Raw genomic sequence first — 23,396 nt, 5'->3', positions numbered from 1 at the left:
AAGAGACACAAGTTCATCCCTGAGTGGGGAAGATCCCTGGAGAAGGAAATGGCAACCCATCCAGTATTCTTGTCTGGACAGTTCCATGGACAGAAGTGGATAGTGAATCAGAACTTATAATTATTGAGAAAATTAAATTCTCCTAAACTTTCCATTGCTATTTGTAGTCTTGCCAAGATGTCTATTCAAAAATGATGTGACTGTTTTCAAGCGCTTAAGTTTTCACTTTATACTGGAATTAAGTCAATCTTTGTCTCTGTCAACTCAAAATCTCAAACAATAGAAGTATACAGTTGCAAACATGCACAGTTTCCTTAATTAAGATATCAGTATCACAGATTAGATCTCCTAATATTCTTTAACTTTAGTTTTAAACTCTGCCCCCCCCCCATTGAACGAGTGTTATCCATTATGGACCTCCGCTCCCCCCCCGCCCCCATTGAAAGATGTTTATCCATTATGGAAACAATGTTGTCATTTCCACCACAATTTGGGGATTTCTTTCCTATAGAATTTCAGGGGGTGCCTTCTCAACTTGGGAAGCTTCTTAATGGCCAGAGATTTCAGGAGGACATGATTGATCCTTGTCTGATGATAAGGATTATGCTGACCACAAGTAGGTGGTGGCTGGGTCCATGGGATCATTATTCAAAGGAGGTCATCAGATAGTCCCAGACTCTACACTTAATTATATAAGGACCTAACTATTTGAGAAAGACCTTCAGAAGTGGCACCATAATGCACAATTTTCATTAGATTGTCTATGTGCAGTCTTAAGATACATAGTATTTTTTTCGTTTTCAACTGTGAAGATCTTTAGAACGGATAGAATCTCCACTTTTTCAAATATTTCTTCTACTCCTGATATTAAATGATCCTTGCTTGAATTTTGACTCTCCTCTCATGACTTGTCGGAGTACTTGATCATGGTGTTCACAGTTGCTCTGTTAACAAGGGAGCTCAAGTTGAAGCAGCATTGAGAGGCTGCCGAGGAGAGTTATTTCAGGCTTATTCACTGGAATATACGTGGGACAATAACTAGAGGGCTCTTTGCTAAGAGTTGAGCAAGTTTTCTGTGCTATTCTTTCTTTTTTTAAAAAGTATAGTTGATTTACAATATTGTATTAGTTTCATGTGTAAAGTAATTCAGATATATATTAGATATGGGCTTCCTGGGGCTCTGACAGTAAAGAATCTGCTTGTGATGCAGGAGACCTGGGTTCAATCCCTGGGTTGGGAAATCCCCTGGAGAAGGGAATGGTGACCCACTCCACTATTCTTGCCTGGAGAATTCTGAGGACAGAGGAGCTTGGCAAAATAAGGGTCCATGGGGTCACAGAGAGTCAGACTCAACTGAGCGACTAACACTTTGATACACACACACACGATGTGTACTCTTTTTCAGATTTTCTCCATGATAGGGTCTAGGCACAGACCCACCATACATACACACACAGTGACTTTTGATTTACATATTTAAGATCAGTAGATCAGTATGGAATCCATAGAGCTGAACTTACGAATTCAAAGCTACAGAGTTCCAGTAGTTGCACCCACTGCAAGCGCTGGAGATGTGTAAGGGTGCAACTGTTTCAGTGACAAGTAACAGTGTCTTTAGGTAAGAAAAGCCAAGGTTTCCAGAGTCTGTTCAACAGCAGACTCCTTCCCTACCTTAGCATACCTCATCTTTCACCAGAAGTGGTTCTGTAATTCTCCTGGATAAAGGGAATCAAAGGCTATGATTAGTTACTTAAAAAACAAAAAAAAAAAATGACAGTGTGCTAGTATTATGAAAAGGCCAAAGAAAGTTTGAAAACTGTCCCTATTTTGTTGGGAAATAATCATAGGAATACATGGATCGAGCAGTTGGTTTATTGCATACCTTAAATGCCTCCCAAGAAGTCTATTAATTTCCCAAATCACATGGCCACTATCATCAGTTTTGAGATGAGAAAACCAAAGATTACTTGCCCAACATCATAAAACCAATCAATATAAGTGTGTTTTAGTCACTCAGTCATGCCCAACTCTTGGTGACCCCTGGACTATAGCCCACCAGGCTCCTCTGTCCATGGGATTCTCCAGGCAAGAATACTGGAGTGGGTCACCATTCCCTTCTCCAGGAGATCTTTCCCACCCAAGGATAGAACCTGGGTCTCCTGCATTGCAGGCAGATTCTTTACCATCTGAGTCACCAGTATAGGACCTTATATAAAAAAATTAGGCAGTCAGACTCCAGAGCTACCCTCATAAACCCTGGCCTATATCTACGCCCCCAAAACAAACTTTTTTGTCGCTTTTTCTCGGCATTTCCCTCCACATTTGATCTTCGCAATTCTTGTTACATTTCCCACTCGGACTATTTTAAAATAAACCCTAGAAACCATGAGGTATGTGTATCTGAGGATGCCTTCCTAAAATTCGCCAAATGTAGTTTCCACTTATTCACAGGGTTGTGTGTAATTGGATTACTTGCATAATACCGAGGCACAAGTGCCCTAAACATTCATATCAGAAACACCATTCTCATTTTTTCTAGCCTCCTTTGACAAACACTTCCCCACCCTGTACTCAGCCTGTTCTCCTTGTTAGCAGTCTATGCAGAGATGTACTGCTATATTTTCTGAGTATGACTGGTTACCTCTCTGAGTCATATTTACCATTATTGCTTCTTTGTTTCCATATTCTCCTTTGTATGAACTATCTAAGTTTCAGAGAAACTCGTGTTCATTTCCTTATCTTATACCAAACCAAACACTCTCTCAGAAAACCTACAGAATTCTTAAACAACCCTGATGGAGCAAGAACTTGATATGCATGCTTCCTTTATCTGAGTCTGTTTAATGTAAAGATGAAAATCATTTTGCTAAGTGTTAGGGATGGGGGAGCCTGGTGGGCGGCCGTCTATGGGGTCACACAGAGTTGGACATGACTGAAGCGACTTAGCAGCAGCAGCAGCAGGTACCCTATTAGGCTTTCAAGAAATAAAAATGAATAAGACCTGATGATTGCCCTCAAGCAGCTAGTGAACGATTCAGTGGCAGACCATTAACCCTCGTGTGGAGCTAGAGAAAGTCTAGAGAAGAAAACCCAACCAGAGAAGCAAGAATTCTGACTTCTCAGATTGAGACCTCTCAACTGCAGGAACCACATTTCCATATAGGATCAGGTGAACTGGTCATTTGCAAATACTAAATAAATATCAGTTGAAGGCATACCATGTGGAAGACTTTGTTTTATGGACTTTTTATTTATTTTTAAAGTCTTTATTGAATTTGTTACAGTATTGCTTCTGCTTTATGTTTTGTTTTTTTGACCATAAGCCATGTGTGATCTTACTCCCCGACCACAGGTTGAACCTGCACCCTCTGCAATGGAAGGCGAAGTTTTAAACCTCTGGACCACCAAGGAAGCCCCTGTTTTCAGGATCTTCAAGGAGAATTTTTAAAATTCACCACAATCTCACAAAGTAGATAGTAACTATTATTGCCCCCTTTTCATAGATAAGGAAACTGAGGCACAGAAAAGTAGAGTGACTTTCTGGGGGTCACCTAGCTAGAGAAGATGAAACCATATTTTCAATTAAAAATAGTCTGACTACAGAATCTATTTTTATCACCAATATCACATATTTTCACTAACCGGGTAGTCTCAGACAAGTTATTTTTCTAAAAGTGAAAGTAGTATTTGTTCTACTTCAAAAGAATAATTACCATTAATTAATTGCTAGATTTCTAGCCAATGTAGGAAATTCGGGTTTGATTCCTGGGTTAGGAAGATCCCCTGGAGAAGGAAATCGCAACCCACTCCAGTATTTTTGCCTGGGAAATCCCAAATAAAGAGGAACCTGGTACGCTACTGTCCATGGAGTTGCAAAGTGTCAGAAACGATTTTGCGACTGAACACACACATATTTCAAACATTAATTTTAGATTCTAGAAAAAAACAATAGTAAACCTTGCACACGTTAGTGTGCACCACAGCAGACCATAAATCAAGAAGCCTACTTAGATGGTTTTGTTGACTTGCCGTTGTGGGCACTTGCCATCTACCTCTACAAGGATAAAGCCATGTGCTCCTGCAGCTGGGGACCCTCAACATTCCCTGAAGGAATTCAAGATGGATAGCAGAAACAAGGCACTCTGTGCTTGAGGGGAGAAACTGGCAGGGCAGGTCTTCAGATAGTTAGATATTCTCAGGAGCTGATTTTATGAGCCCGATTCCTGTATCTATTGAAATCTAGAAAAACACTAAAATCCTTCATGGTAATGACTGTTCATGACTAGCAAAGTTTCATGAGACTAGTAGAAACTTTCTACAAAAAAATATGTGCTTAATTAAGCATATACTCCTCCTTCATCAAAACCACATATATACTGACCTCCCCCCACCCCCGTCCCCCTCTTTGGAGCAGTTTTTCAGAGATGAGGTGCCATCTCCCAGGCTGCAGTGCTCATTTTTCCCCAAATAAAACTTAATTCGCAACTCTCAGGTTGTACATATTTTTAAGCCACCAGCATTCATTCATTGATTTCTTCATTCACCCTTGTGAAGGTGTTTAGGAAGACATTAGCATTCAGATTCGTGGAATGAGTAAAACAGACAGTCCTTCCCACTGTGGATGTACATCATCCAACCCATGATGGCTTGAACTGAACTGAGAAGAGATGAATTGGATCTCTTTGTCTGACGGTTTGAGCTGAGATAATGATTTTCTTTTGCCATTGGATTGAGACCTTCACCATCAGCATTCTTGGTTATCTTGCCTTTTTGGACTCAGTGGGACTGTACCGTTGGCTTTCCTGGATCTCCAGTTTGCAAAGATGTGTGTGTGTGTATATATATATATATATATATATATACACACACACACACACACACACCCAAATATATATACATATATAATCTATATTAATATATATGAAATATATAAAATATAAATACTATAAAATAAATAGGAGACACCCTGGTGACTCAGTGGTAAAGAACCCGCCTGCCAATGCAGGAGACCCAGGTTTGATCCCTGAATTGGGAAGATCCCCTGGAGAAGGGAATGGCAACCCACTCCAGTATTCTTACCTGGAAAATCCCATGGACTGAAGAGCCTGCAGGGCCACAGTCTGTGGGGTTGCAAAAGAGTCAGACATGACTTAGAGACTAAAGCAAACACCAAAACATAAAATACATAAAATAAAAATACTATAAAATATATTGCTGTTGTTCAGTAGTGTCTGACTCTTTGTGACCCTGTGGAGTGTAACCGGCCAGGCTCCTCTGTCCATGGGATTCTCAGGCAAGAATACTGGAGTGGCTTGCCATGCCTTCCTCCCAGGGATCTTCCCCACACAGGGAAGGAACCTGCATCCCTTGCACTGAAAGGTGTGTTCCAGACCACTGAGCCACCTGGGAAGCCCTACTTTGCAAATACTCATTTTCATTCTTGTCATGACTGAAATGTAATGAATAGTCTTTGCAGATATTTTTAACAGAGAGCTGCCTGAAGTCCCAAGTGTGGTGTAGCAAAACTGCAAGAATTCCATCAGTATTATCTAAATTCAGAACTTGAAATTCTGCTCCCGGGGTGTGGGTGGAAGGCAGCGAGCATTGTTTGCTAAACCCATGCTGGCTTGTGCTGCCTGCTCTGTGTGACTTTCCCGTGGGCGGGTCCCTGGATGAGGACCTGTCCTTTTGGCCTCTAAGAATACCTTTCCTCTTTCTGATTCGTTGTTATTGTTTTTTTTTTGTTTTTTTTTAAACTCTGCATTTGTAACTTTGGGGACACCCTTGTCCCCTCCACACAGTCCCTTTTGAATACAGTATAGTTAAATAACAGGGTTGCCTCCTGAACCGGATCCGGGACAAGAACAAACTCAAAACAAGGGCAGCCTTCACCGGCGAAACAGAACACCAGCGAAACCCAGAATCCGAGTTTCACTTGCTCTTAGTCACCAAAAAAACTCCAGTGAGGAAACAAAATAAATGAAACCCCATGGAACCTTCCTTCCTTTTAAACTGGTCCAGAGCCCTGATGCTAGGTGACCCTTTATTTTATAAGTTTCTAACTTGCTCTATTTCTCATATTTCCTTGAGTTCAAAGATAATATGTCAATAGAAATAAAATACAGAAATACAAATAATTGCTTAAAGGATAATTCATGTTTTCACTTCACTGTACTGAATGGGAGATGCACACTCCCAATCAATGATTTGGCTACAGCCACTGCGAGCTTCCCAGGTGGCACTAGAGATAAAGAACCCACCTGCCAATACAGGAGACAAAAGAGACCCAAGTTGGATCCCTGGGTTGGGAAGATCCCCTGGAGGAGGAAATGGCAACCCACTCCAGTATTCTTGTCTGAGACATTCCATGGACAGAGGAGCCTAGCCGGCTACAGACCATGGGGTCACAAATAGTTGGACACCACTGCACAAATATGCATGTTGATCTCAGATCTGCATTCCTCTGCCTGAAAACAGAGTAGTGACCCCCTTCATTCGTTTTGCAACACAGTTCTCGTTTCTCTGCCGAGTAAAATGTCTGGGAGTGGGGCAGGAATTGTGACTTCTTACCTGTCATACTTCTTGAGCAACCTTGGCTTGGAAGCTGGTTAGAATCTCAGAAAGAAAAAGAATTTATTAAATCAAATACTGTGGGCAGATGAAACAACATATCACTTGCTAATTAGAGGAGTGGCCAGCACTGAGGCGGGTGTCTCTTTCATTCCCAGTGGCTTATGGCCCAATTAACAATTAACACCGACTGATGTTCTAAGAAAGAGCTTTCTGTCTGTGTGGCTGGGTTTTCTCAGGAGGAGTTAGAAATAAGATACTTGACAGAGTTGAGTTTGGAAAAAACAATTAAAAACTCCAAGAAACCACCTGCATTATTTGTGGATAAAACATACTTGCAAAATCCTGACAACATCAACATATTTGCTGATTTTATTTATATAAAAAATGACTTTTCCTAATTTATAAAGTTATCAAACATACTAGGTTTCTCAGGTGGAGCAGTGGTAAAGAATCTGCCTGTCAATGCAGGAGACACAAAAGACACGAGTTCGATCCCTGGGTCAGGAAGATCCCCTAGAGGAGAAAATGGAAACCCACTTCGGTATTCTTGCCTAGAAAATTCCATGGACAGAGGAGCCTGGCAAGCTACAGTCCATGGGGTTGCAAAAGAATAGGACATGACTGAGCTACACAGCACAAACATACTAGAAGCAGTCTTATACCTCAGGTTGGGAAGAAGAGAGACAGAATGCTCCTCTGATGTCACCTCCACCACAGCTGCAGAACCCTGAGTTAACCTCATTTACAAAACAGAAATCCAGGACAGTAAGATAGCCCTTGTCAGCCCCTGGCGTCCACGTTTGTCCTAGAGGGAAGCCCATGGCCTCTGAGGGAAGCAGACCCTGAAGAGGCACCAGCCAGCTTCTCAAGGCCTCACTTTTGTCCCCTGGAAAATAAGAATGTCTGATCCCACCTTCTCTAACGTGCCTCCAGCTCTGAGATGTCTTATGGACCGTCGACGCTGTACAAGGGGCTTTCCTAGTAGCTCAGTGGTTTAGGATCCATCTGCCAGTGCAGGAGATGTGAGTTCCATCCCTGGGTCAGGCAGATCCCCTGGTGAAGGAAATGGCAACCCACTCCAGTATTCTTGCCTGGAGAATTCCATGGACAGAAGAGCCTGGGGGGCTATAGGCCAAAGGGTCACAAAGAGTCAGACACGACTGAGAAACAGCACACACAGACATGAGTAGGGCCAAGGGGAATTACTGCCCAGTCCTGCCTGTATCTCAGTAATTACACTAAGGGCACACTTGGTGAGTACTTCCTGCGGGGATGGATGTCTGTCCTCTGCAGAGAATTCAACTGTGAAGCATAGCTGAGAATATGGCAGAACCGGCAAGTGTGCTCCTGGCCCTCTGAAAAATCCCCCTTACAGAGTCTTACAGAATCATGTCTAATAGAGTCTTACAGAATCATGTCTTATAGAATACAGAGTCTTGCTGTCTAATAGCTTCCAAAAACCCTAACTCTCTCCAGACCTCTGAACACCCTGCTTTCAACATAATCAGCAGACAATGGACTCTGGAAAAACCCAGAAACAATCCGGTGGACATGACACCACGATACTACTTTCTTTGGAGCAAAGGCCTGTGGAACACGTTGCAGTCCCTGCCAGGTCTGAGGTCCGATGACAGTAGGGACCCAAATGCTGGGGCCTCCTCCTCACTCTCCTCCTCGGATTCGAACTCCTCATCCACTGCGTGAAAGAGCGGTTTGGGCCTCAAAATCGCCCTTCCGCCCCTGCCCAGGTGCTCTTCTCGGCTAGCGTTTCTTCGGTAACCGAAGTGCGGTGGCGTCCCTGCTCCACGTAAGCTCTTCATCGGGATGACTTCAGGTGTCCATCGTCTTTCCTGAATCGTCTCTGTTGGAGAGTGTGTGTTGAACGTGATGGGAGGGAGTTCTGAGTCACTGCCGTCGTGATCTGGGAAAGTATGATGAAAGGAAGAAAGAACAGGACTTAAGATCCGAGAGTGGGGACGTCATATCCAGATGCAGGAACGAAGAGGGTGGCCTAGTCCTCCTGGTGTTTCAGCTCCTACACTCACCTGTGGTATCAGGTGAAGTCACATGGCTGGGCACCCATTGCCATGGTCCATCCATAGAGCTTGCTCCTCCTGTCCCAGTCTTCCTGGGCTTTAGGAGGGGTGTCCAGGCAGGACCTCTCTATTTATACCACCAAATGGGCCCCAAAGGCAAAAGAGCCTTGGAAGAATGTATGTAGGCCTCAATGCAGCAGGAAGTTCCCACACATCTAGGGAAGGGGTGTCCTAACCCAGGAGGACACGGGCTGAGTAGGGAGGGACAGTGATCCCCATGTCACAGCCCCGTGAGCTGTGGGGACATTGGGGGACTATCTGCTGAATGCCACCTCCCTCCACGCCCTCCCCTAGAGCCCTGATGGGCATTTACTGGCCTTGTCCTGTGGGATAAAGACTTCAGATTTAGGGAGAAATTGAGTGCAAACAATTGTACCCAGATACAGATGGAGCATTATCTCATTTATCAATTATCTGACATTTGATTACAATTCTCTGATAAAATTAAGTCCCACTTCACTACTTTTCCTTCTCAGATTTCTGGGTTACCCAACTCCTTTTGCTCACGTAACAAAATTTAGAGGCGCTTCCCTGGTGGCTCAGACAGTAAAGAACCTGCCTGTCAATGCAGGAGACCTGGTTCAATCCCTGAGTTGGAAAGATCCCCTGAAGGAAGGCATGGCAACCCACTCCAGTGTTTTTGCCTGGGAAACCCCGTGGACAGAGAAGCCTAGCAGGCTACAGTTCATAGGGTCACAAAGAGTTGGACACAACTGAGCAACTAACAACAGAAACAAAAAAGAACCCATGAAATTTAGAACCAATTGAGCACATTTGAAGGAAAAAAAATTCACTGGGACTAAGATTTCATTTAATGTCTAGATTAATTCACATTGAACTGACATTTTAAAGCATCATCTTCCTTTGAAGAACACCCCTATCTACCCAAGTCAAGATTTCTTTGAGGTCCCTCAGTAGTAACAGTCATAATGGCTAATATTTCTTGCGTCCCGGGTGGCTCAGTTGTAAAGAATCTAACTGCTAATATGGAGATGCAGGAGACTCAGGCTCAATCCCTGGATCAGGAAGATCCCCTGGAGTAGGAAATAGCTACCCACTCCAGTATTCTTGCCTGGAGAATCCCACAGACAGAGAAGCCTGGAAGGTTACAGTTCATTGGGTCGCAAAGAGTTGGACACAACGGAGCACAAGCATGGTTATTTCTTGCACACTTACTTGGTTGCAGGCATTGTTCTAAGAGTTTTATCTGTGCTAAATGGCTTCACTCAGGGCAACACTTTTGTCTGTGGGGGGTACCAACATTCTCCTCTTTACAAAAAGGTAATGAAGCATGGAAAAGTAGAGTTTTATGTTTTCTTCATGTAAGTCCTATATATTTTTTCCTAGGAGTTTGTCATTTTTATTGAGAGCATATGTGAGATGTCTTTCAGGGCATCTATTGAAACAGCCGTTAGACTTATTTACCTGGTGAATAATGCAAATGCATTTCCAAATGTTAAACAAACCCCACCTCTGGGATAAGTCCTTTTTTGTAAGGTATAGTAAGCCTTTAATATTCTGCTGTTATTTTATTTATAAGACTATTTAAGATTTGTACATTAGGAGTTGAAGCTGCTACCATAGCTTGTGATATTGACATTCATCTCAAGAAATGACTGGAGACTGTCAGGCTGTCTATCATTCAAGCAACCTAACAGCACCAGCTGTTTGTACCCAGAAGAATTTTAAAAATTAAACGACTATACACCCTATAGCTGGTGTTATTTTGTTTTGTTTGTTTGCTTTTGTGTGATAGCTCTTTTTATCATAAAATAATGCAACTTACAAGAGTGTGACCTGGGAATAGATGACTAGATCAATGAAACAGAATTAAGAGTCTAAAACTCTCTTTGGGCATGCTCAGTTGCTTAGTCCTATCTGAGTATTTGTGACCCTATGATAATAGCCCACCAGGCTCCTCTGTCCATGGGATTTCCCAGGCAAGAATACTGGAGTGGGTTGCCATTTCTTCCTCCAGGGGATCTTCCTAATCCAGGGATCCAACTTGCATCTCTTGCATTGGCAGGTAGATTCCTTAGCAGGGTGCCATCTGGGAAGCCCATGGGGCTCTCATATAATTGACTATCATTAAGTCATTAATATGATTACTAGGTTCCTATCTATTGACAGCAAAATGTTTCCATAACATAGGGCTGAGTGAACTGGACAATTTACAAAAATTCCCAAACAATGGCTATCCTGTGACAATGTATCATGAAGTGCTATGTGTGATTTTTTTTAAAAAAAGCAGGTTCTTGTAGGATAATGATCAGAATGACATAGGTAGAATTATAGAAGGATGCTTACCAAGATACTCAACAGTGACTATATCTGGGTGTTGGGGTTTCAAGTGCTTTCAACCTTCTTTGTTTATGCTTTTTTCTACTAGTTGATTTTGATTTTATATCAAACATGCTTTTATATCAGAAAAGTTTCATTGTAAGGAATAATTATATTCATTCTTCAAATGTTTAATTCTCAAATCCTATGTGTTTAGTTTATTTAAATTTCCAGTGTGATTTTTGGTCTTAAAAATTTTGTAATATTGAAACAGAGAACATGGCATATCATATGTCACTTTATGCCAATAGAAAATCAATTTATATACATTTAAAAATAACTTAGCTTTTATGAGCACAATAGGCAATTTCAATAATTCTAAAATTCTATTTAAGTATTAGATATTAAGGGCTTCCTCAGTGGCTCAGTGGTAAAGAATCCACCTTCAATGCAAGAGATGCATGAGACGCTGGTTCAACCCCTGGGTTGGGAAGATCCCCTGGAGGAGGTCATGGCAACCCACTCCAGTGTTCTTCCCTGGAGAATCCCAAGGACAGAGGAGCCTGGTGGCCCATAGGGTCACAAAGAGTTGGACACAACTGAGGATGCATTAGATATTAAATGGGAAATATCCAATCAGTAAATTTGGTGAAAGTATTTTAGTAAAATTTAGCCAACTTTGGAGAATTCTTCTAATTTATAAGCCATAGGTAAATCCTATAACTTCAAAAAACTGCCCGTTTTACGTTTCTCTAAGTCAGAGGTCGGCAAATGATGACCCCCAGGTATATCACCCTGCTGTATCTTTTGGTACAGCTCTTGAGCTAAGATTGATAATTACATTTATAAATGGCTGAAAAAAATTTTAATAATATTTATCAATAAATAAAAATTACATAAATTTCACTGTTTATCACTAAAGTTATTGATTCAATGAACAAAGCTATGGTTTTTCCAGTAGTCATGTATGGATATGAGAGTTGGACCATAAAGAAGGCTAAGTGCTGGAGAATTGATGCTTTTGAACTGTGGTACTGGAGAAAACTCTGGAGAGTCCCTTAGACTGAAACGAGATAAGCCAGTCAAACCTAAAGGAAATCGACTCTGAGTATTCATTGGAAAGGCTAATGCTGAAGCTGAAGCTTCAATACTTTGGCCACCTGATGCAAACAGCCAACTCATTGGAAAAGACCCTGATGCTGGGAAAGATTGAGGACAGGAGGAGAAGGGGAAGACAGAGGATGAGATGGTTAGATAGCAGCACTGATTCAATGGACACGAGTTTGAGCAAACTCCTGGAGATAGTGAAGACAGGGAAGCCTGGAGTGCTGCAGTCCATGGGGTCACGAAGAGTCATGACTTAGCCACTGAACAATAACAACAATTGTGTTCTCTTTTGCTTGTCATGTGTATACTTATGTAATATTCTTGATTTTGCCTTTTCACCTACAAGCCTGAAAATAAAGAGAAGCAGCCGTGGATGCAAGTTACCTGTGAATTCAGCCACCTTCATGTCTCTGCCTGCTGGCAGAGGCTTGCTATAGGGGAAGGAGAGGTAGCGGATGTTCTTGGTACCAGCCTGCGGGCAACAAGAAGAAATAAAAAGAAGAGTTAGCCCCTGTAACTGAGGGCGTCACATGGCAAACAAGGAGAAGGATACAGAGTCTTAATGGAGCATCCTGTTTGCATCACTGCCTTTCAGTTACTTTAGTTTAAGAAAAACAATGCTTCCACCTTCAATATTTTTCCCTTCCCTCTCCTGATGAAACAGACCATGATAAACCTCTCCAAGTTTCTCCCGTGGCCCCACTGGGATCAGGGTAGAGATTAGGAGCTACTCCAGACTCAACGTCCATCCAGCGTCTCCTTTTAAGATTGCCTGGTGTGTGCTCAGTTGTGTCCAGCTCTTTGCGACTCCATGGACTGTAGCCCGCCAGGCTCCTCTGTCCATGGCATTCTCCAGGCAAGAATACTGAAGTGGGTTGCCATGCCCTTCTCCAGGGGGTCTTCTTGATCCAGAGATTGAACCCTCATCTCCTGTGTCTCTTGCATTGCAGGCAAATTCTTTACCGATGAACCACCTAGGAAGCCCAAGATGTGGCCTCAAAATGAGCAGTTAAGATGCACAGCTGGTGCCATGAGGATAAGGTCCAAGAATCTTGGCAAGAACAAATTCCTCCCTGTGTCTTCCTGGTAGAGAAGCAAGCTTCCTGATCCTTGGGTCCCCCGTCCATGGAAGGGCCCCTGGAGTCCAGTCTCTGGCCACCACGGGAGCTCGTCTAGCCTCACAGTCCAGGGAGTATGTTCCAGTCACTGGCTCATCCTGAGCAGGTGCAGTTTGCTGCCACATACCCCATGGACTTCCAGGTGGCTCAGTGGTAAATAATCCACCTGTCAATGCAGGAGGCCTGGGTTTGATCTCTAGGTCAGGAAGATCCCCTGGAGAAGGAAATGGCAAACCACTCCAGTATTCTTCCCCGGGAAATCCATGGACAGAGGAGCCTGGTGGGATACAGTTCATAGGGTTGCAAAAAGTTGGACACAGCTGACTGACCGAACAACAACAACCCCGGGGACAGTTCGGGCCCCAAAGGCCCGGTAGGAACCAGATTAAAAATAAACAATGAACAGTTAGCCTCACGTTAGTGTGGGTTGGAGCTTGGGCCTCAAAAGCCCTGGGCTCAGAGAAGCGGGTGTCTGCTGTCCCGTACCCCCTTCGCTTTGTCTTACTCTGGCACCAAGGGAGTGGTTGTTTGTTTAAACAGTGATAGGAGTCACCCGAGGAGGCCCCGGTTGGGGACTGGCCCAGCTCCGGGTGAATTGGCGTCCGCCCCTTACCGGCTTCCCCCAGGGCAGGCTGTGCCCTTTCTTCACACTCTCCCTGAAGGTGTTCCGACGACGGATCAGAATCTCCTTCGCCTGCTTCTCGCTTGTCTGGGGTTGGAGGTTGTATTTGTTGTAGGACAAGGTCTGCAGAAAGAGGGGGCATGTAACATGTACTGACATCTCTGCACGGCTTCCAGCTCTGGAGACCACGGGAAAGTCACGCACAAAAGCTAGTAGAGGGACTCCCTGGTGGTGCAGAAGCTAAGACTCCAGGCTGCCAATGCAGGGCACCCAGGTTCGATCCCTGGTCAGGCAACCAGATATCACATGAGGTAACTAAGAGTCCACTTGCTGCAACTAAAGATCCTGCAAGATGGAAGTGATGAAGATGGAAGATCCCGTGTGCCACAACTAAGATCTGGTGCACCCAAATAAATAAATATTAAAAAAAATGATTCGTAGAAGGAGAAGGTGACAGCCACGCCCTCTGAGCCTCTGCCTCAATTACAGGGATGCAATCTGCTGCTCTGGAGGAAAGGTCTGAGATCCGGGCCAGCCCACCAGGACGGAGCTGCAGGTGAAGCCCGTGCCCCTGGCTCGCAGGGGCAGTGGCCCCCGCTGTTCTGTCATCCTGTGACCCTCTGAGTGGTCCTCCCAGAGGCACAGATGCCCAACTGTAGATGCCACCTTTGTGACCAGCCTCAGCACTGTAGAACAGTCAGTGTTGCTAATGGTCTTCCACTAGCAACGAAGTAGACAGACAGTTGTCCTGAACTGCATCCTTGAATTTTCCTTCAAGAGAACAAGAGAACCGTGCTGGAGGGAGGAGTCACATAACCTATGTCAAGACAGCATGATAACCAACCAGGACCTCCTGTATAGCTCTTGGAACTCTGCTCAGTATTCTGTAAAAAGCTAAATGGGAAAAGAATCTGAAAAAGAATTGACACATATAGATGTGTAACTGAATCACCTTGCTGTACACCTAAAACTAACACATCATTAATCAAGGACACAAATAAAAAACAAAAATTTTTTAAAAATAAGAAAAAAATAAAGGAGACTTTAAGGGAAAAAATGTGGCTAATTCCAACTGCAATGTACTGTATTAGCTACATACTGATTCTGAAGACATTAAGTTTTTAAAAAGAGTATAAAATATCTTATTGGTAATTTTTATATTTATGACACATTGAAATATTTTTGATGTGTGCCCATGCGTGCATGCTAAGTCACTTTAGTCATGTCTGACTCTTTGTGACCCCATGGACTGTAGCCTTCCAGGTTCCTCTGTTCATGTGATTCTCCAGGCAAAAATACTAGAGTGGGTTGCCATGCCCTCCTCCAGGGCGTCTTTCCAACTCAGGGATAGAACCCATGTCTCTTATGTCTCCTGTATTGGCAGGCAGGTTCTTTTACCATTAGCTCATAAAGTGGGTTAAATAAAATATATTATGAAATTAAAAAAAAGATGGGATGAGAAAGGAAAGACAGAAAGGGCAGGACAGGTGAGTCTCATTCTCTCAGGAAACAAAAGTGGGAGCAAAAGTCGTCTCTGGTAGAGCCCCTGGGTTTACCATGTATGTTCTCCCCACAGGACTCGCTATCACCTATCTGCTCATCTCAGCAAGGAAGGGAGATCCTACAAAGCTTAGAAGGGAGAAACCTGGAGGGCGACTGAATAGGCCCTGATAAAAGAAGAAGAAAGATGACTATCTGGGAACCTGATAAGAAAAGAGATGATGGACGGTTAGCCTCATTTTACGGTGGGTTGGAGTTCCAGTATCTCTCTTATTTCTGAGTGAGTGAGTGCAAGTCACTCAGTTGTGCCCGACTCTTTGAGGCCCCATGGACTATACAGTCCGTGGGATTCTCTAGGCCAGAATACTGGAATGGGTAGCCTTTCCCTTCTCCATGGTATCTTCCCAACCCAGGGATCAAACCCAGGTCTCCTGCATTGCAGGCAGATTCTTTCCCAGCTGAGCCACAAGAGAAGCCCAAGAACACTAGAGTGGTAGCCTTTCCATTCTCCAGCAGATCTTCCTGACCCAGGAATCAAACTGGGGTCTCCTTCATTGCAGGCGGATTCTTTACCAACTGAGGACTTTCTCTAACCTCACTCTCCACCTCCATGGGGAAAGTCTCAGTACCAGGCACCCCTGGGGCTGTGACCCTCCCTAAGCAGGCTGGTGTTCTTTCAACCAGGAAGTTCTTACCTACTTATCTAAAGCAGAAAGTGATAGTCTTGCTGAAATGGTTTCACTTGGAAAGATTTGAAAGCTGCTGGGTTTACTTGATGCGTGCTATCTGCCGCTGACCCGCGTTCCTCCAGCAGGTGCAGGGCCTTTTGCTGACACATTCCCCTTGATCACTGACCTTCTCAAAACAGCAGTCAGAAAACATTCACCTACCCCAGATCATGTAATTCTGAAGTCATGGAAAGAGCCATGGCTAGGCAGTTGGAAGACCTGGGTTCGTAACTCAAATTTGTTTTGTGACCTTAAACAAGTGAGATAACTCTGCTAGGGGTTCCCGGGTGGCTCAGTGATAAAGAACCCACCATCCAATGCAGAAGACTTGGGTTTGAGCCCTGGGTTGGGAAGACCCCCTGGAGAGGAAAATGGCAACCCACTCCAGTATTCTTGCCTGGAAAATCCCATGCAGAGAGGAGCCTGGTAGGCTAGAGTCCATGGGGTCACAAAGAGTCAGACATGATGATGACAGAAAAAAAATAAAACAAGTCTTCTAACCTCAGCATCTTCTACTTGAAAATGAGAAACTGTGACTAAATGATTTTGGGGGATCCCATGACATAGTCACAAAAATCAAGGCCCTGGCAGTAAACTCACTTATAACCCTACTCAACAATTGGGATGTTCCACTGAATCCTCAACCTTAAAGAGCTCCTAATTAGAGGACATTGGTATAAATGTCATTTGATTAAATCAAAATTTCAAAAGAACTCACCTGAATAGCCTCTATACCTTTCCCCAAACTGATAAAAAGTATGCTTGATAGGTCTCTTTTGTGTGTGGTGGGGGGGAGGTGGAAATAGATAGATAGATAGATAAATGTATATTGGCCACGTGGCATGTGATATCTTAGTTCCCAGACCAGAGATTGAACCCATGCCTTAGAAACTTGGTGTCTTAACCATTGGGCTGTTGGGGAAGTCCCTGATATGTCCCTCTTTTTTTCCTCAAGCTTTCAGCACTGTGGTTTTGATATTCTAATCTCAACCATCCCAGTTTTCTAAGCTCTATTACAACCAATCATGCTGAGACAGCTCCATCACCACTGGCATCCTGGGGCCCTATTTCTTCTCTGGTGGACAAGCTCCATCTGTCTCTGAAGGGGGAGGGAGCCCTGCTGATCCTGGAAAGTCAGGTCTGTAGGGTTGGGGGAGCCTGACCCCTACGGCCAGCAACTGGATCTGCATTTCTCTGTCTACCACGGTGGAGGGGAGAGGGGGGGCGCAAATTTGCTGCAGAAACATAAGAATTAACTTTCTGTTTTCCAAACTAAGCAGAGAGAAATTGCTCAGCAGGAAGGCTGCTTGGGAGAGGGTAACCCGAACAAGAACTGATATCTGGAGGACCGGTTCCAAGAACAGCAGTAGGCACAAGTCTTATATACACACCCTTTGTCGAACTTGATACATGTTTCGTGTCAGAATGTCTCTCATGGACTCCACGTCTTCAGGGGAAAGTCTTTTGGTTTCTTGTGTCCTCTGGGCCCTGGAAACATCATTAGAGGGAAGCCAAGCATTATTCTTTCATCTTGGCAAGACAACCACAAAACCATCAATTTACTTTTAGGAGTTCCAATACCCAGAACCCCTGTTTTTCCACAAGCTTTCTTATTGTTTTAGGAAATTTGTAGAAAATATTGGCACATGTGCCTTGACTTGCATTTTGAACATATGGTTTCTTTGTCTATAACTTTTATGTGAGAATTATTCTAACTCATATATATATATACATATAATTTTTAAAATTTTAATAGGCTTGTTTTTATTTGAATGTACATTAGGAAAAATTACTACCAGCATATCAAACCACTTATTTACATTAACAATATAAATTTCCTATTTTAAAATCTTACAAAATATTTTTGCCCATAAAAAATTTCTACTATATGTAAGGTGTAAAGAATAATATAATAATAAAGCATGCACACATCCACCATGCAGCATAGAAACAGAACATTATGAATAATTAGTTTTTCCTCCTCTTTGTCTCTCCCTGAACATTTCAGAAGTTTAATCAAGTCTGAGAATTTTGTCCCTCCATTGCCTAATGCATTTTTAAAAAGTGGCGACAAACCAGTTATTTTTTCCTCCATATCTATTATGAACAGATATGTTTATAAAAAAATAAAAATCAATGATCAGAAAATCCATTCTTAGAAAGGATACCACAAAATGTAAATCAAATAATTCACTGTTAGAGTCAACACAAATTAGCTAATTCCTTGAAGGCTCACAGATAACACCATGTAGACACCACATTTGGAACAGCACTAATTTATGCTTCCCAGGTAGCTCAGTGGTAAAGACTCTGCCTGCCAATGCAGAACACACAGGTTCGAACCCTGGGTTGGGAAGATCCCCTAGAGAAGGGAATGGCAACCCACTCCGGGGTAATTCCATGAACAAAGGAGCCTGACAGGCCCCAGGTTGCAAAGAGTTGGACATGACTTAGCAACTAAACAACAACAACCTATCCAGTATTAAAACTTTGAGTACATTTATCTTGGAATTCTCTCTTTAGGGATTTTATCTCGGGTTAAAGAATAATGGGAAGAAACTAAAATCATATTTTACAAAGAGAGTTAAACTATCTCCACCTCCACCAGGAAAACCAGCCCAGCTTGGAGACACTGGACCCTCTGAGATTCTAGAAGCAGTTGACTTCTAGCCTCCTTGACCATGAGCACCTCCACCCCCAACCCCCTCCTAAAAGGGCTCAAAAGCCAAGTCAGGGCCAGGTTAGCCAACAATGCACAATTGTCCTCGGAGGTTTTCAGTCATGACATCGCTATGTGCAGAATTCTCATGTGACATACATATTCAATTTCAATCACTTGGGTCTAATGGTTGTAATTCCTAAAAACTTACTGTATGAATACTATATGCTCACTGTAGAACATATGAACACAAAAAAGAGAGAACTAAGGAAAATTAAACCTATCCGTTAATACTGTCACCTCCCTTGACATCTTGGTATAAACCCTTAAGGAGTTGTGATTTTTTTTTTCTTTTCTAGCTGCAGTTTTTTGAAATGCACATGTGTGCTAATTTACTATTTTCCACGTGTGCGTGCATGCTCAGTTGTGTCCAACTCTCTGAGGCCTCATGGACTGCAGCCCTCCAGGCTCCTCTGTCCATTGGATTTCCCAGGCAAGAATATTGGAGTGGGTTGTCATTTCCTTCTCCAGGGGATCTTCCCAACTCAGTGATCAAACCTGCATCCCTCGCATGGGCAGGTGGATTCTTATTACATGCTTCTAAAGGTCTTAGGATAATTGATCGTAAAGATGAGTAGTTACTGCTTTCAATACAGGCCAGTTTTTAAGTCCTTTCCCCCCCAAACAGTAGCATCATTGCCAATAAATAGCAAAGACATTTTGTAAGTAATGTAAGGCCGGTAAAAGGATTTCAACCATTTGAATCCTGAAAAATCACAGGACGCCAGCATTTACTTAGCAATGCGATCTGCCAACGGACTAATACCCTTTCTACTAAATCAGTGAAATCAGTTTCTATATCTCAGAACTGAAAATATCAACAGTATTGATATTTAGTTACCACCCTCAGTGATTTAAACAATATTATCAGGCTATTTCAACCTAACTATTTAAATGTCCTTCAAACAAAATTCATTCTGATGTAGATACACCCACATGTTCCCACAATCCGCATCTGCACACATGCCTTTATTATGGTGGAAGGAATCTATTGCTAAACAGAAACTACAGCTAATCAAACAGTTCCACTTCGTGTGTTCATAATAAACTGACCAAAGAGGGAAAAACCATGGGTAAAGGAAATGATAAAGTTAAACCTGAGATAGGAGATCTAATTTGGCATTCTCCCCAGTTTATAATTAACCATTTTGGGAAGGATCAGATTGAGTTAAAGCCCATTTAGGTTGCTGGTTGGGTATATAATGCAGGGGTCCCAGAGGCACTTCCTCATGTTAATCCACACTGAGAGGCTGTAGCTATAAAATTACAAGGAAGAATTACTGACCCAAGCAAGGTGATGCATACATTTTCCTACCTGCTACTTCATTAGCAAAATCACCCCTGAAATGATCATATCATGAGCACAGAACAGATAAAAACCACAGAAAAACTGAATGTCAGTAATCTCTAAGTCAAAAAAGTAAAATTATAAACTAAAAGACGCTTGGCACTGGAAGAAGACACAAAGGAAGTCTTAATCACCTTAAAGAAAAGGTCACTGGCAATCTCATGGCCATTAAGATCAAACTGGGAAAACTGGGATGTAAATGTGTTTGAATAAAAGGTTCAGATTTCTCTTAATCTTTTAAAAAAAAAATCAGAGGCTCTAATAATGTAAAAAGAATTTTCGGGACTCCCCTGGTGGTTCAGTGGTTAAGAATCTGCCTGCTAATGCAGGGGACATGGGTTTGATCCCTAGTCCTGGAAGATCTCACATGCCATGGAGCAACTAAGTCCGTGGGCCACAAGTACTGAAGCCTGCATGCACTCGAGCCGGGGCTCCACAGCAAGAGAAGCCGGTGCGATGAGAAGCATCACCACTGGAGAGTGGTCCCTGATCTCCACAGCGGGAGAAAAGCCCCCACACAGCAAGGAAGACCCAGAGTGGTCAAAAATAACAATAAATACATAAACTTATTTTTAAAAAGAGGCCTCAATTCTAAACACAGCAATGTAGGTATGAAATCCAGTAGATGTTATATTCATGCCCTAATCTGAAGTCCCAAAAGATCGAACATATCTGGATTTATCTGGAAGAATCCATGCTCCTTTAGTAGCTTTATACATGAAATCCAGGAAAATGTATGTTGCCCAAAGGATGTGCCCACTGAGTAAAGAGTGGTACCAACAGCTCTTCTCTGTGTGTGGCTGCCTTTTGTCTTCTCAGAAAGGTCACCAAAGTGACCATCACTGAGGATGAGTGAGGACTCATCATGGCCCCGGCTCCCCACAAGACAATATTCCATCACAGAAGTGAACACAGCGTGAGAATCTTCATTCTAGAGTCTTTGGTGTCAGCATGCACGACTGTAAACCTACACCTGGCAATATGTGATCAATTGAAAAATTCTTAAATTATAATCAACCAATATGTGCTTTTTTTTTTTTTATAAATGACCTTATAAGTATTTGGGAGTTTTTAAAGACAATATTCGGAGAAGGCAATGGCACCCCACTCCAGAACTCTTGCCTGGAAACTCCCATGGACAGAGGAGCCTGGAAGGCTGCAGTCCATGGGGTCGCTGAGGGTCGGACACAACTGAGCGACTTCACTTTCACTTTTCACTTTCATGCATTGGAGAAGGAAATGGCAACCCACTCCAGTGTTCTTGCCTGGAGAATCCCAGGGACTGGGGAGCCTGGTGGGCTGCCATCTATGGGGTCGCACAGAGTCAGACACGACTGAAATGACTTAGCAGCAAAGACAATATTCTGAAGTCATATAGCTGTAGTGTGTTATGCCTATGCGTTTATTATAAATATTTTAATATCTTTTTGTGTGCTGAGTTGTTTCAGTAGTGTCTGACTCTTTGCGACCCCATGGATTATAGCCTGCCAAGCTGCTCTGTCCATGGGATTCTCCAGGCAAGAATACTGCAGTGGGTTGCCATGCCCACCTCCAGGGGATCTTCCTGACCCAGGGATCGAATTGGAATCTCTTATGTCTCCTGCACTTGCAAGCAGATTCTTTACCACTAGCGCTTTAATAGCAACCAAATATTTTTAATCAGCTTGAGCCTCCACCCACTGATGTTTCTGAAGAGCTTACTGTTCATGGGTAAAGCAAGGTGCCTCATATTTAGAATAATAATCCAAATACATACTTATCTACGCAATAGAGTTGTTTTGAGAGTCAAATAAAATAATGCATGTAAAAGTAATGGAATTCCCTAGAATCAGCATCATCTACAGCGTGCCATAGACAACTTCTGGGGATAGTGTTCTCCTGAAGGTCACTGAGTTTAGAAATCTTAACCTCTTGGAGAACAATTGCTTCAACTTCTAAAGAAAAAAAATATGTGTGCGTCTTGTTGTTATGCTCTCATAGAGAATCACAAAAAGCGAGCTGAGTGCACACTTCTTTTTCCTATTATTGTATGAAGGTTTGTTTTTTAAGAAATTAGCTGCTTTGATCTTAGGAGAGGAATTCCTCTTTGCTTGATGTCCTACAGATTTCTGATGAGATCAAATGAAGGCAATTTAAATACTAGACTTGTAGTAAATATCGATTTTAAAAAACCTCTCCCACCTCTGTTAACTAACTAGTTTGGGCTACAGAAGCGGGTATCTCTAAGCTATAAGGCTCTCTTACTAATCTTGAATGTCGGAAAAATAACTGACTCAATTCAAACACAGCCTCCAAATGAAACTGGATTAAAATTTGCCTTGAGGTCACCTGCTTATAAGCAATACAAAATAATACAGAGATCCAAAATATGCTTTAGCTCACAACAGATTGGTCTCATTTGAGATAAGCACCCCTATCCCAGACAAGTCCTCACATCACTAGTGAGTAGATGTTTGAGGATGTTTCTCGTGGTCTAAACTGCCTGCACCTCTCCTGGTGAGCATTAAAAGTGAAAAAAAGTGAAAGTGTTAGTCGCTCAGCTGTGTCCAACTCTTTTCGACCCCTTGGACTATAGCCCACCACATTCCTCTGTCCATGGGATTCTCCAGGCAAGAATACTGGAATGGGTAGCCAGCCATTCCCTTCTCCAAGGGATCCTCCCGATCCAGGGATCAAACTCAGGTCTCCTGCATTGCAGGTAGATGCTTTACTGTCTGAGCCACCAGGGAAACCTTGGGTAAGGGGATGCCCAAAAGTTCAGGAATAAAGTGAAGTAGGATTTGAGTGCAATGCTGTAGAAAATAAAAGTAAATGCAAAATTATCAGTGATGAATGAAATATTAATAGCAACATTTGAAACAAAGGCAAGATCAATATTTCCCACTTTTCTTCCTGTCTCAGGCTCTCATATGGTTCATCACATCACTGCCAATTAATATTTGTCAACATCTTCTCATTTTAGGATCGGAAGTTTCCTTAAAGCTATGTAAAACCAACCAACAAACCAACCAACCACAAAAACAGTCTCACCAAGAAATAAGGCAGAAAGCTTTCTGTTTATACTGAGACGCCCTCAGGGATGCTCCTTTAGATCTTTTCCCCAGACTGGGATTTTTCCCACTTAAGAAAGGTGATGGTTTTTCTGATTCATTAGCAAGTAAGGGTGAGAAATAACACTCAGGCATTGAGGACAAGTTGATTGCTGTCTATTCTTATCTCTTGTCTATTTGCTTTTCAAACATGAGGAGGTTAGGAGAAGGTGGATACTCCTGATCTTCTAAAGATGCCAGGGTGGAGAGGCTGGA

The 23,396-nt window shown here is 42.8% G+C and overlaps 1 protein-coding gene across 1 annotated transcript in view; it reads right to left on the bottom strand.

The window, feature by feature from the left end:
• Positions 1 to 7,665: 7,665 nt before the first annotated feature.
• The window catches only part of SLC9A4 (solute carrier family 9 member A4), a 64,911-nt gene continuing 49,180 nt past the window's right edge, over positions 7,666 to 23,396 (bottom strand). The window contains exons 9-12 of the mRNA XM_006060664.4: positions 17,416 to 17,512; positions 13,788 to 13,919; positions 12,441 to 12,528; positions 7,666 to 8,494 (exon numbers count right to left, since the gene is read on the bottom strand). Coding sequence (XP_006060726.4) covers positions 8,139 to 8,494; positions 12,441 to 12,528; positions 13,788 to 13,919; positions 17,416 to 17,512 — 673 coding nt within the window. The 3' untranslated portion in view covers positions 7,666 to 8,138. The remainder of the gene's footprint in view (positions 8,495 to 12,440; positions 12,529 to 13,787; positions 13,920 to 17,415; positions 17,513 to 23,396) is intronic.

This window comes from Bubalus bubalis, chromosome 12 (genome assembly GCF_019923935.1).
Source record: "Bubalus bubalis isolate 160015118507 breed Murrah chromosome 12, NDDB_SH_1, whole genome shotgun sequence".
Lineage (NCBI taxonomy): Eukaryota > Metazoa > Chordata > Mammalia > Artiodactyla > Bovidae > Bubalus > Bubalus bubalis.
This window is presented reverse-complemented; position numbering and strand designations above follow the sequence as displayed.